At 40.8% G+C, this 13,895-nt stretch overlaps 1 protein-coding gene across 1 annotated transcript; it reads right to left on the bottom strand.

Moving 5' to 3' along the window:
- Nucleotides 1-401: 401 nt before the first annotated feature.
- Nucleotides 402-13,367, bottom strand: trappc6b (trafficking protein particle complex subunit 6B). The gene is made up of 6 exons (XM_060938555.1): nucleotides 13,083-13,367; nucleotides 12,786-12,853; nucleotides 3,608-3,725; nucleotides 2,973-3,056; nucleotides 2,540-2,633; nucleotides 402-740 (listed from the first exon to the last, which is right to left on the bottom strand). Exons 1-6 carry the CDS (start codon nucleotides 13,158-13,160, stop codon nucleotides 709-711), a joined length of 474 nt encoding a protein of 157 aa, XP_060794538.1. The 5' UTR covers nucleotides 13,161-13,367; the 3' UTR covers nucleotides 402-708.
- Between the last annotated feature and the right edge of the window lie 528 nt (nucleotides 13,368-13,895).

Below are 13,895 nucleotides of genomic sequence, written 5' to 3'. Positions count from 1 at the left end.
TTGTAATGAAGCAAATCTGGGTAGAAGCTATATGCACCCTAGGTTCCCCTACCTTCATACCAGAAAGAATCAAAATCGGTGAAGAATTGAGGGAGAAGTGATTTGTGTGGAAACTGCTCATTAGGGATTGATTAATTACTCCATATTGTCATTATTAATTGCAATTATGCAAATTTGGGTAGAAGCCAGATGCATGCCAGGGAGACCTACCTTCCTGCCAAAAAGAATAAAAATTGGTGAAGAACTGAGAGAGAAGTGATTTTTGTGAATTGTGGACGACATCTGAATTGATCACAGTCATGATGGCATAAACTGTCGGCCGGATGAGCTAATAATACTAATTAACTGACAAAACCAATTATACACTAGAAATTCAAACGAACACAAAGTGCTGGACTGCATTTTAAAGCATGGCATAATGTTTATTTAATTTATACAAACACAACTAGCTGTGCCAATATTACACACATTTAAATAAAACAATGATATCTTGTGCAAATATGATTCAGACGGTAAAGAGTAAAACCAATAACAAATCAAGGTTACGGTACAAACGAACACAGGACAATAAGGCTTGACCTCAACATGCTGTAGATTGCACAGAAGGAATTTAAGAGGTTTCAATGGAAAACAAAACGAAACAAAATAAAAAGACAAAACTGACAGATCTGTATATATTATAATGAATTTGTTCTTATGTTCGGTGTTTTACATCTTCTGGATCATCACCTGGAATTTACCTGAGGAGAGAAGAGCAGTCAGATGGGTCAGTGTGTTAAACTGAGCTGGTGGTAAATAATTAAGTCACTAATTCTCCCACAGAGTTGAGGATGAGCAGTAAGTAACGCTGATGCTGTACACCCTTACCTCATCTACTGTCCTGTTTATGTTTTCTCTCCCTCTCGCCTGTCTCTCTCCCTTCCTCCCCTGTGTCTCTCTCCCCTGTCCCTCCCTCTCCTGTGTGAATGCTTGTGTCTCCCTCTCCCCATGTGAATCCATCTCTCTCTCTCCTGTGTGAATGTCCCTCTCCCTCTATGTGAAAATCTGACTCTCTCTCGTGTCTCTCCCTCCCTCGTCTCTCCCTCTCCTGTGTGAATGCTTGTCTCTCTCTCTCCTGTCTCTCTCCCTCTCCCCATGTGAATCCATATCTCTCTCCCTCGTGAATGCTTGTGTCTCTCTCTCTCTCCCGTGTCTCTCCCTCTCCCCATGTGAATCCATATCTCTCTCTCCTGTGTGAATGCTTGTCTCTCTCTCTCTCTCCCGTCTCTCTCCCTCTCCCCATGTGAATCCATATCTCTCTCCCTCTCTCCCGTGTGAATGCTTGTCTCTCTCTCTCTCCCGTGTCTCTCCCTCTCCCCATGTGAATCCATATCTCTCTCTCTCCTGTGTGAATGCTTGTCTCTCTCTCTCTCTCTCCCGTCTCTCTCCCTCTCCCCATGTGAATCCATATCTCTCTCTCCTGTGTGAATGCTTGTCTCTCTCTCTCTCCCGTGTCTCTCCCTCTCCCCATGTGAATCCATATCTCTCTCTCCTGTGTGAATGCTTGTCTCTCTCTCTCCCGTCTCTCTCCCTCTCCCCATGTGAATCCATATCTCTCTCCCTCGTGAATGCTTGTGTCTCTCTCTCTCCCGTGTCTCTCCCTCTCCCCATGTGAATCCATATCTCTCTCTCCTGTGTGAATGCTTGTCTCTCTCTCTCTCTCCCGTCTCTCTCCCTCTCCCCATGTGAATCCATATCTCTCCCTCTCTCCCGTGTGAATGCTTGTCTCTCTCTCTCTCCCGTGTCTCTCCCTCTCCCCATGTGAATCCATATCTCTCTCTCTCCTGTGTGAATGTCCCGCTCCCTCTATGTGAAAATCTGACTCTCTCTCTCGTGTCTCTCTCTCCCCTGTCCCTCCCTCCCTCCCTCCCTCCCTCGTCTCTCCCTCTCCTGTGTGAATGCTTGTCTCTCTCTCTCTCCCGTCTCTCTCCCTCCCTCCCTCGTCTCTCCCTCTCCTGTGTGAATGCTTGTCTCTCTCTCTCTCCCGTCTCTCTCCCTCCCTCGTCTCTCCCTCTCCTGTGTGAATGCTTGTCTCTCTCTCTCTCCCGTCTCTCTCCCTCTCCCCATGTGAATCCATATCTCTCTCTCTCTCCTGTGTGAATGTCCCTCTCCCTCTATGTGAAAATCTGACTCTCTCTCTCTCTCCTGTGTGTCTCCCTCTCCCCTGTGTGTCTGTCTCTCCCCTGTCCCTCCCTCCCTCGTCTCTCCCTCTCCTGTGTGAATGTCTCTCTCTCCCCCCCGTGTGAATCAGTCTCTCTCTCTCTCTTCTATGTGAATGTCTTTCTCTCTCTTTCGTCTGCATCTCTCTCAGTCTGTTTCTTTGCCCCTCTCTCTCTCTCAGTCTCTTGCCAATGTGTTTATCTGGATCAAGTAGAGCTGATGAAGGAACTTAATTTCTGGAAAGAAAAAAAAAAAAAAAGTAGATATCTACGAGGAGAATTGGTGGCCAACACTAAACTGTAGTGTGTGTGTGGAATCATAAAAAAATAGTTCTCCGTACAAGCAGGCATGGCGGACACCTCAGCCGTGACGATGCTCTTCACACCGAGGTTGTAGAGCCCTCCTCTCACCAGGCCGCAGGTAAACGCCAAATACTGCACAGGATGAAACAAACACCACAAACTTTTAGTCATGAAAACAAACATTGGTTTCACTGAAAATACACAAAGTACAGCGTCTGAAAGGCAGTCGTTTTAGTGGAACAAAAGAAAAACAAGAGGTGTGTGTGGGTTTCCCACAGGTTCTCCACGTTCTTCCCACAACCAGGCTACCAGACAGAGTGGTTGGGATGTGTGTGTGTGGTGCCCTGTGGTGGACCACTATCCCATCCAAGAGTTCAATAAAGACTGCCGCTCCATTCCTGAAATTAAGTTTTGTTGGCTGTTGTGAGTTCATTCATACCGGTACATGGTGTTGTCAGGGTGTACGTGTACCTTCGGGGCATGTTCCAGATACTGTTTACCAGCAGACAGTTGGGTCAATAACCGGAACTTGTTATCCTGTAGGACGTAAATACCCTGAAAAACAGTTAGATACGGGCGATATGGATGTACACTGGACAGCTCTGTGGATTTTAGATTAGATTAGATTCACTTTATTCATCACACATCGGGGAAATTCACGTGTTACAGTAGCAAGAAAATGTCAAACAGATAACAAATAAAACTGAAATAAAAATTAGACAAACGAAGGATTAAATACAGAGGGCTATTTGCATTATCTACCGTGAAAAAGTATAGAAATATTGCCTTATTGAGAGGCTCGGAAAAATTGCACATAAGTAGACTCTGTATACACACACATATATACATAAATAATATTTATATATAAATATAAGTATGCATAAAAATAGTTTAAGGCCTATATTATTGCACATAATAATTGCATCGATGAGAGATTGCAGAGGTAGTAGTGGTGAAGTAGTGCAAATTAAACGACAAACAGGTTGTGGATGTTATACAGTCTGACAATAACATTTATAAAGCAATCAATAACATTTTCAACCTATTAACACATTCAGGCTGTGACCAGAACTGGTGGTGATTGAAGTCGACCTGAGCACACTTACCTGGTGGTTTGTTCTCAGGTTATCAATCTGCTTCTTAAACACGCAGGTCCAGAAATCTTTGCAGATGAATTTCATGACGTCGAGCTCGTCTTTAAAACGTGCTGTGTCTTTGGTGAACCTGTAGAGACAGCAGACACACAGTCAGCACTGCTGTATTCAGTTATATATCTGTTATCTTTTCGTTTCCGGTTGAGAGTATGTCGTGCGCGTTCTGGCTGCCGCTTCTCACCAGAGCTTTTTTTATTTTATTTTTCTATTTTCATTTTTTTTTTTTTTTTCTGTGTGTTTGTGTAGTTTGATGTATGTTTGAGTGTTTTGTCCGCCGGTTGTGGTGTAGCTCCGGATCCAGTTTTGGGCGTCGGTTCCCTCCAGGCCTTGGTTCACTGTGGGTGATGCCTGCGCTCCCAGCTATGGACTGCAGTGAGCCTGTTGCTCATTTTACATCGTGGTTGTCCAGCGCTCTGTGCTTTAACGCTTGGCGTGATGTTCTGAGCGATGTTGCTCGGTGGCGTCGCAGCGGCTGTGCAGGCGGTTTGGGACACACCAGCGCTCTGCGTGGCGGAGCTTCTGTGCTCGCTTTGTGGATCCATGGCGTGGTGTTGAGCGATGTTGCTGATGGCGTCACGGCGGCGGTGCTGGAGATGTGGGACTCGTTTTCATGCGCCTTTTCGTGGGACTGTGGCCGCTACACCACGGGAATTACATCCTGACCCCTACTCGGTGGACTTTTTACTTTTTATTTATTTTTTTCTTTGTCTATAATTGTAAAGCGTCCTTGGGTTTCTTGAAAGGCGCTATATAAATTTAACTTATTATTATATTATTATTATTATATTTACAAAAAGGGTTGAGGTTTGAAACTTTTTGCTTAGGACACCTTTAATGTTACCATATTTTCAATCTGATAAAATTCAAGAAAAAAAAAGTGCACTGGAATGAACAGAAATGAGTCATGGTTACTTTCGCAATTTGCAGAGGATGTATTAACTTCTACTGACCAAGGGTGCACAAACATTTGCACACAACTCTATCAGAAAGCTAAATAAAATACAAGATCCTGAATGACCTGCATATTAACATCTACAAATAACGTGGTTTTCAATAGTGTTTTTTTAATGGACTTCTGAGGGGTTTTTTTTTAAGTTTCAACTTATTTTCTTAACATGTTGATCTAAGAACATTTTTCCTACATTACACACACACCAAGCCATTTGGCTACCTGCCAGCTGGATCAGCTTCCAAAGTCTGAACTTTGGTTCTAATAATACCATCAACACCATCAAGCTTGTCATCTCATTGCTAACTCGCCTGTGCTCAAACTCAGCACAGCTGTGTCGTACAGCTGCATCACATTCTAGATCTGTGAGTTCAATGTTTTCAGCATCATCATCATCACCTTCCTCCTCACACTACTTCTGTGTTGGATTTCTCATTAACATCATGTTGAATGTTGCTGGAAAATGTTGAACTGAAGTTCTTGCTCTTTTGATTTTCGGATCTAAATCGCAAAATTGGACTGCTGTGCTATACATATGAGATTGTTGAGCAGTCGTTTATTACTACTGAGAGACAACCATTACCTTTTCACAGTGGTTCTGGGTGTGACAAACTGCAACTGGTGGTGAGTCTCAGGTCCAGGAGGACTTGAGTACTGGGGAAATAAGGTGCTGGCAACAGGGCGCTTTTCGGTGCAATGTGGCAGATGAACCCAACAGGGTCAGTGGTGCACCACCAGATGGCATGGGGAAGAGCCACTCAAATGGCCAATGGATGGCATCACTCAGCAAGGCAGTTGTCACTGCGGGTCGACTTCCATACCCGTCAGGTCTGTGGTACTTTTGTGCACCACTTGGCATCAGGTCTGGGGGTCCAGAGGGACAACACAATGGGGGCACGACACTGTTTGTCTTACCTTCCTGTGCAAGGCGCTTCGTTAGGAGAGGAGAATAGTATACGAGAGCTCACGATGCCAGGCATTCCGTGGCGGCTCAGCCAGGCTGTTTGTGCCGCCGCTGTGGGTGACTCTGTCGCTCTGGTGCAGGTCTCATGACCCATCTGCATCCTAATGAAGCAGTCATCATCGCTAGCGATGAATAGCCAACAATGACCTTTTCACAGGAATAATATTTTTCCCATAACGTGCTCGAAAACAAACGTTTTTGTACTGTCTCGATAATATACAAGTTCTAAAATAAAAAAAAAGTATATAGCAATGCTATATGACTTAAAGCTCATAGGCAACGGTTTTAAATTTTATGCACATATGAAACTTTATATGTTAAAAAACCCTCTGTAATTTTCTTCTGGTCCCAAGAAGTATTGTTAATAAGTAATAATTAAAATAAGTTAGCGCGGAACGTGGCGAATTTCAGTTCGGCTATTTTCGTGACCACTCGGCGAGCGACGTCATTTAAGACAAACTGCTTGAGTTGAGTCCACTTCCGTTTACTTACATTGCCGTTCGGCTTGAGTGCAGACGTGCATTCAGGAATTTCCAAAGAAAAACCCCCATGCCTTATTGTTGTGCAGTGAACTGTAACAACGGGACCGGTTCAGGAAGAAGCTTTTACCTTTTTCCGAGAGAGGAGAAGAGGTAGAGAGAGTGGATTGACTTTTTCCGGAAAAGGAGAAGAGGGGGAATGAGAGGATTGGCTTTTTCAGAAAAAGGAGAAGAGGCGGAGTGAGTGGGTTGGCTTTTTCCAAAAAAGGAGAATAGGCGGAGCGAGTGGGTTGGCTTTTCCCGAAAGAGAAGAGGTGGAGCGAGTGGGTTGGCTTTTTCCGAAAGAGAAGAGGCAGAGCGAGTGGATTGGCGAGTGGATTGTGCGCGTGAAGCCAGAGGGTTGGTTTTTTCCGGAAGAGGAGACGAGGCGGAGAGAGTGGATTGTGCGTGTGAAACAAAAATCAAGCAGTCAAAGAAGAAACAGAGCAGCAATGCTCAAGCAAAAAGGAGAAGATTGGAGGTAAACATTTTTACTTTTGCTTGCAGTTGACAAGTCAAGAATCCTGAGGGATCCTGTACAATCATTGTGGAAATGAAACGAAGGGATATTTCCTCGCTTAGAGTCGGCTATAAATAGTATAATGCGCGGATGGCAGGCTAATGTGGCCTACCGGTGCACTGTCCAGTAATCGTTCCCTATATCCACTAGGGAGGGCGGTTTAATTATTCTTCAAAAGGGCTCTTATTTAGTATTACGACGAAAGTAAGAATTTATCATAACTACCAGGATAAATCGTTTGGGCGCGAGTCTTGTTGAGGGCCGGGGTCACCGCGATCAGAGTCGGACGAGTCGCTGTGCGATTCCGAGGCTGCACGGTCAAACCAGTGAGCCACATTCACCGAACGCTTCGCAACGGCCATAGGGTCATACATATACGGTTTCACCTCTCGATATTTAATTTGGAGAGTTCCTACTTCAAAATCGCTCTCGCTTTCAGACATTTTACACAACCTCTCACGACCAAAGCCCGTACACGTGTGCTCCGTTCGCAAGTAAAAACAGAACTGCTCCCAGTCTGTTTGGCTTAAATGACGTCATGATGATGCCCCCTGGCGGTGAAAGTGCGCATAAGTGAGATGTAAACAAACCTTTGGAAATTGGACAAAACCGTATATTTTAACCGTTTTATTCAATTTTAGAGTGCAAATTAGACACCAGGAAGATTGAATTTGCTTTTTTGGTCATTCTTCTAGACAAAGTTGATATTCTACATTTCACCTCCGACCATTGCCTATGACCTTTAAAAAAAAAAAAAAGCGTGCCTAAAACTTTTGCACAGTGCTGCATTATAGGCAAGGCAAGTTTATTTATATAGCACATTTCATACACAATGGCAGTTCAATGTGCTTTACAGAAGTAAAAACAAAAACAGTAAACAATAGAGAAATAAAATTACATAAATAATTTTATTTTTATTCTAAAACAATTAATTAAAAGAATTAAAAGAAAATAAGAATTAAACAATAGTAGAAATAAAATAATAAGTAGTAGTTCAAATAGGAGGAGAAAAAAGAAACCAGCAGAATAGAATAAAGAATAAAATAGAATAAAGTTAAAGTAAATTTAAAACATGCAGAGAAAGTAAAGATTATAAAAAATGTAAAGAAGACAATATTAATTATTTAACAGAAAGCATCTGAAAACAGCTTGGTCTTTAGTCTAGATTTGAAGCTGCCAACAGCAGGAGCATTTTTGATGTCCTCTGGCAGTTGGTTCCATAGCTGCACTGCATAGTAGCTAAAAGCTGCTTCACCACACTTTGTTTTAACAACTGGTTTTAATAGTAAATTTTTCTGTTGCGATCTGGTAGATCTGATTGGGTTCGGCCGCTGCAACATATCAGAGAGGTAATTGGGCCCTGTACCATTTAGAGATTTGTACACCAGCAGCAATGCTTTAAAGTCAATTCTGTAGCTTACTGGAAGCCAGTGAAGGGACCTTAGAATTGGAGTAATGTGCTCTGTTCTTTTTGTTCGTGTGAGAACCCTAGCCGCTGCATTTTGAACCAGCTGAAGTCGTTTGATGGTCTTTTTTGGCAGGCCTGTGAAAAGGCCATTGCAGTAATCAACCCTACTAGAGATGAAGGCATGTATCAGTTTTTCCAGATCATTTTTTGACATAAGTCCTCTTAGTTTGGAAATGTTTTTTAGGTGATAAAATGCCGTTTTAGTGATTGCTTTCATGTGACTGTCAAAATTTAGCTCGCTGTCAATGAAAACAAGATTTTTAACCATATCTTTAGTTTTAATCCCTTTTGTGTCAAGAATAGTGGTAATCCTGAGTCTTTCATCTTTTTTTCCAAATAGAATTACTTCTGTTTTATCGGTGTTCAGCTGAAGAAAATTTTGTGACATCCAGCTATTGATTTGATCGATACACTGGTAGAGACATTCAAGGGGAGCATAATCATTAGGTGATAGAGCGAAATAAATGTGGGTGTCATCTGCATAGCAGTGATACAAAATTGAATTTTTATTGATAATTTGCCCAAGTGGGAGCATATAAAGGTTGAATAGTAATGGTCCAAGAATCGACCCCTGGGGGACACCACAGGTCAAGGACATTGAGGAACAATTTCCCAACATAACAAAGAAGCTTCTATCTTTTAAGTATGAATTTAACCAATTGATAACTTTACCAGTCAATCCAACCCAGTGTTCAAGTCGATATAGCAGTATGTTGTGATCAACAGTATCAAAAGCTGCACTGAGGTCCAGTAATACCAGGACCGATGTTTTGCCTGCATCAGTATTAAGACGTATGTCATTTATAACTTTAATCAGCGCTGTTTCAGTGCTATGATTGGCACGAAATCCTGACTGAAAATTATCAAAACGGCTGTTTGATATCAAGAAGGCAGTTAATTGATTGAAGACAATTTTTTCAAGGATTTTCCCGATGAATGGTAAATTTGATATTGGCCTGTAGTTATTTAATACTGAAGGATCCAGATTATTTTTTTTAAGAAGGGGCTTTACAACGGCTTTTTTTAGGGACACAGGAACAATGCCAGTCTCCAGGGATGTATTTATAATTTGATGCACATCTGTAATTATAAGATGAAGAACAGACTTAAAGTTGGTGGGCAGAATGTCCAGTTCAGATGTTGAGGAACTGAGATTTTGTACAGTTTTTTCAAGAGTCTCATAATCAATTAAAAAAAATTCTGACATTGTGTTGAAGTTATCTATCTGTGTCATTGGTGATTGCAGTTTTTCAATTTTTTGCAACTGAGATATATTATGAGGAATATTCTGCCGTATTTTATCAATTTTACCTTTGAAAAAGGATGCAAACTCATTGCATTTATTAACTGAGAGAAGTTCAGGTGCTAATTGTGGTGGGGGATTAGTTAGCTTCTCTACTGTTAAAAATAGCACACAGGCATTGTTCATATTCCTGCTGATGATGTTGGAGAAGAAAGACTGTCTTGCTTTACGAATTTCATAATTATAATTACAAAGCATCTCTTTATGGATTTGATAATGGATGTGAAGTTTAGATTTGCGCCATTTTCTTTCAGTCTTTCTACATTCTCTCTTTAGCAGTTTAACAGCTGGGTACTGCTTCCATGGTGCTTTCTGCTTATCATTGACTCTTTTGATTTTGAATGGAGCAATATCATCCATAATTTGTGTCATATTTAAATTAAAAAATTCCAGTAAATCATCTACAGAGTCTGACATTTTGGTTGAGTTCTGAGAGAGAGCTTGCTCAAAGAGAGCACGTGTTGTCTTTTATGACTCTCCTACCTATAGTCGTTGAGCTGTTCTGAATGTGAGGAGACATAGAAACATCAAAGAAAACACAGAAATGATCGGATAAGGCCAGGTCAACAACAGTATTAGAAACAGTAATGGTGATGATACACGGGGCAACTTTTTGGGCAATGTTGCTGGGCAATTGCGTTTTGACTCTTTTCTATTGAGATTGGGCAACATTGTTTCTTTCTGAATGGTTTTGATAATCTCTGGCAACTTTTTGAGATAAGCCAATCAGAACGCGAGTATCAAGTCATGTGACCTCCGGTGAGGTTCGGATCAGAAATTTCAAACAAATATGGCGGCTGCTCAGTGTCAGTGGAGTGAAGAGATGGAGAGACTCCTCATCTGTTTTTACGCCAGTAAGTTGTTATTTTAATATTCTATATGGAGGAATTTACCTCACCAAAGATCTAAAAAACAACAGACAGCTTGATTAAATGGTCACAGCAAAAATTAAGACATCGATTTTTTTTAGCTAACTGTAAACTGCCGTTGCTAACTGTTGTTGCCCATTGTTAGTTGCCCTGAAAAGTTGCCCTGTGTCTCACCTAGTTGCCCGTTGCCAGCAACATTGCTCGGCAACATTGCCCAAAAAGTTGCCCCGTGTATCATCACCATAAGACCCTTTGTGATGACGAGGTCAAGAGTATGACCACGAGAGTGGGTCGGCCCCTGTACATGTTGTACTAGGTTGAAGTTGTCAATAATTGCAAGTAGTTCTTTGGCATAAATGTTATCAGTATTATCTACATGCAAGTTAAAATCCCCAGCTATAATAAGACAATCAAACTCTAAGCAAATGACTGAAATCCATCCGAGGGGAAGTGGAGTCATCTGTCTTTAAATGTTGGGAGTCTTGCAGGTCAGACGTCTGTGTGTCCTTGATGACGACTTGCAAAGATGATTGTTTAGGCTTTGTAACTATGTCAGTCTGCGACATCTTATCAAGTGTTTTCCTCAATGCTGGCTGAGAAAAGATTGCAAGTCTGTAATGGTCTACTAAGACTTTGGCTCCAATCCAGCTGAGTTCAGTGCTATTTGGCTTGTAAAATTCTCTGCGATTCCAGAAAAGGTTAAAATTGTCTATGAAGTTCATACCAAATGAAAAACAAGTTTTTCCAAGCCAGGTGTTAAGACTGAAGAGTCGAGAAAAAGCAAAACTTCCTCTCGCTGGGAGTGGGCCACTGATAAAAGATTGAATTCCAGTCTTATAGAGCTCAGAAAAAAGTTTTCTGAAATCATTTTGGACAAACAGATGTTCTCTGAAAACATCATTTGCTCCCACATGCACAACAATACGTTTAATAGTTTTATGCTCGGACATGAGTTTCAAAATGCTGTCTTTGGTGTCAGAGATGGATGCATTTGGAAGGCAACAAATAATCATCCCATAACCTTTTAATTGTCTTACAGTGGAATCACCAAGAACAAGGGTTGTGGGATCAGGTGGTGTTACGAGCTGCTTTTTGCCTCTTCTCACAGCTCTTCGATCTTGGTGCGATCTCTTTTTACTATGCGTTTGTCCGCTTGAAAAATCCTCTTCCACATCCCTGAGGCATTCAAATTTGTTCTGAAGCCTTAGGGGCTGTGGATTTTCCATAGGATTGTAGATCCTATTGTAATTTGTAGAACGAGCTGGTGTTGAAGTAATTACTCTTCTGTTTTTATTTTTGGGCTTACCACCCATCATTTGCCAGTTTTCTGTACTCACATTTTGCCCGGCTTGATTGATGAATTCTTCCACTTGATCTGCAATGTCCTCGGTCTGTCAGAGTGCAATCTCTGCATTCTCAGCCACTGTTTCTGTACTCCTTTCCTGAGATATCGCTTTTAATTCGTCCGCCTTTGACAGAGCATCAATCTTTGATTCCAGAATAGAAATCCTCTGTTCTAGTTCCATGCATTTTCTGCAGGATTTTTTGCTCCCTGGCATTTTGTATTAAAAACTAACTTCTTATAAAGATGAAAAAAAAGTGGAAATTAAATTAAAATTAAAAGCTTATAAAGATGAAAAATAAAATGAGAAAAAAAATAGTGGAAATTCAATGAGAAAGTAAAGTATAGAAATAAAGATCAAGAAAGCAGGAGCAAAGCAAAGCAGCGTCCTACTCGCTTGAGTAGGAGGAGCAGAAAAAGCAATTATAACGTGTTTCAGGGAGGAGATTTCCAGTGACAGTTTATGAAATTAATTAAATTATGATTACCTCCACCAGCTGTGTTGGAGGAGGTTGTGTTTTCACCTATGTTTGTTTGTTTTGTCCGTTCCCAAGATAACTCAAAAAGTAATGAATGGATTTGGATGAAATTTGGTGTACAGCTTTAGTGTTATCCTAGGTTCAAGTGAGTTGAGTTTGATGTTGATAATAATATGTGGCTTTGCGGAGGAATGCGCTCTACTGATTGCCCTGAGTGCCCTTCTAATTTGTTTGCTTCCAACATAACTCAACAGATTTTGATGAAATTTGGAGGAAAGGCTAGTCATGGGCCAAGGAACAACCGGTTTGATTTTCATGCAAATCTAGATATGTAACTCAAAAACTAGTGAATAGATTTGGATGAAATTTGGTGGACAGCTTTAGTATTATCCAAGGTTCAAGTCTGATGTTGAGAATATGTGGCCTGGCGGAGGTATACACTCTACTGAGTGCCGTTCTAGTTTGTTTGTTTGTCTGTTCCCAACATAACTCAAAAAGTAGTGAACAGATTTTCATGAAAGTTGGAGGAAAGGTGAATCATGGAGCAAGGAACAATTGATTAGATTCTGATGGCTTGGTGGAGGTATAGACTGTACCGACAGCCCTTCTAGTTGGACAGAATTGGCGGTCACTTCACTAATCAATATAAAAGATGTAATAAAATGAAAAATAATGCTTACAGCCATATTTAAATATACACCATACAATATTTACTTGCCTTTCAATTAGACCTTGTCCCACACGAAATCCCATGTTCTCAAGCTTGGAAACACACCGTCCATTTTCCTAGACACAAACAAAATTACTCCATATCCTGTATGTAAGGAATTTGTGCTTAAACACAGTTTTCACAGACAGAAAATTCATTTAATACACAAACAAGTTCACCAACTGACACCAACCAGTTAGTGAAAGGCATTCAACAGTCATAACCCAAAACTATTATTTAAAAAAAAAACTGAACCAGTTACTATTATTTCTACGTCTAATTCTGTTAGTTTATATTATTCCTTACATTTTCTCCACTTTCTGCGTTGTTGACATATTGTATAAGTTCATTATGGAGGAACTGAAAAAGAGCCTCGTCTGCCATTTCTGCTGGAAAAACCACTCATCCAGTGAATTAACCAGCTAGCACATGGATATCATCTGTAGCTTTTAAACACAAACAACAACAGCGACACGGATATAAAATAAAATGTTTAATCTGTCACTTCTGCTTCCCAAATGTGTATAAAAGCCATAGAACACATCAGTAGCGCCCCTTTTCAGCAAAACGACTGAACTCCAAATCGATCAGCCCTTCCTACATAAGTGCACTACATAAGTTGTGTATTATTGGCTTCTATGTCCTATGTAGTGCACTACATATTTAATAGAGAGTCATTCGAGAGGCAACCAAGGGGCTTTCTAATAGGCTTCCTGGTCGCCTTATAGCAGTCCGTGCATTTGCCTGTTTGGAAATAAAACCAGAAATAAATGTATTTATTAAATTCATAATGTGTGTTATTAAATTTAATATTATTAAAAATGTGTTACTAAGTACGTTTGGTTTCAAATGAACCGAAACAAACAGCTCAGTGTTGCTGCTCATGTTTACAAGTTAATTTCTGTAACTGTTTATTATGAAACAGGTTCTTCACTGAGACAACTTTTATTGTTACATCAGTCAAAAACAAACAAACAAACAAAATTATTATTATTATTATCCAAAAATCTACCTGAGTTAAAGTACTGAAGTTCCCTCGCTTAAATATACAAGGGTACTTCAAAAAGTTCTTGGCCTCACCCAGAAACAAGGGGTGTAACTCCCATTTTGGGCATAACT

Source organism: Neoarius graeffei, chromosome 13 (assembly GCF_027579695.1).
Source record: "Neoarius graeffei isolate fNeoGra1 chromosome 13, fNeoGra1.pri, whole genome shotgun sequence".
NCBI lineage: Eukaryota > Metazoa > Chordata > Actinopteri > Siluriformes > Ariidae > Neoarius > Neoarius graeffei.
This window is presented reverse-complemented; position numbering and strand designations above follow the sequence as displayed.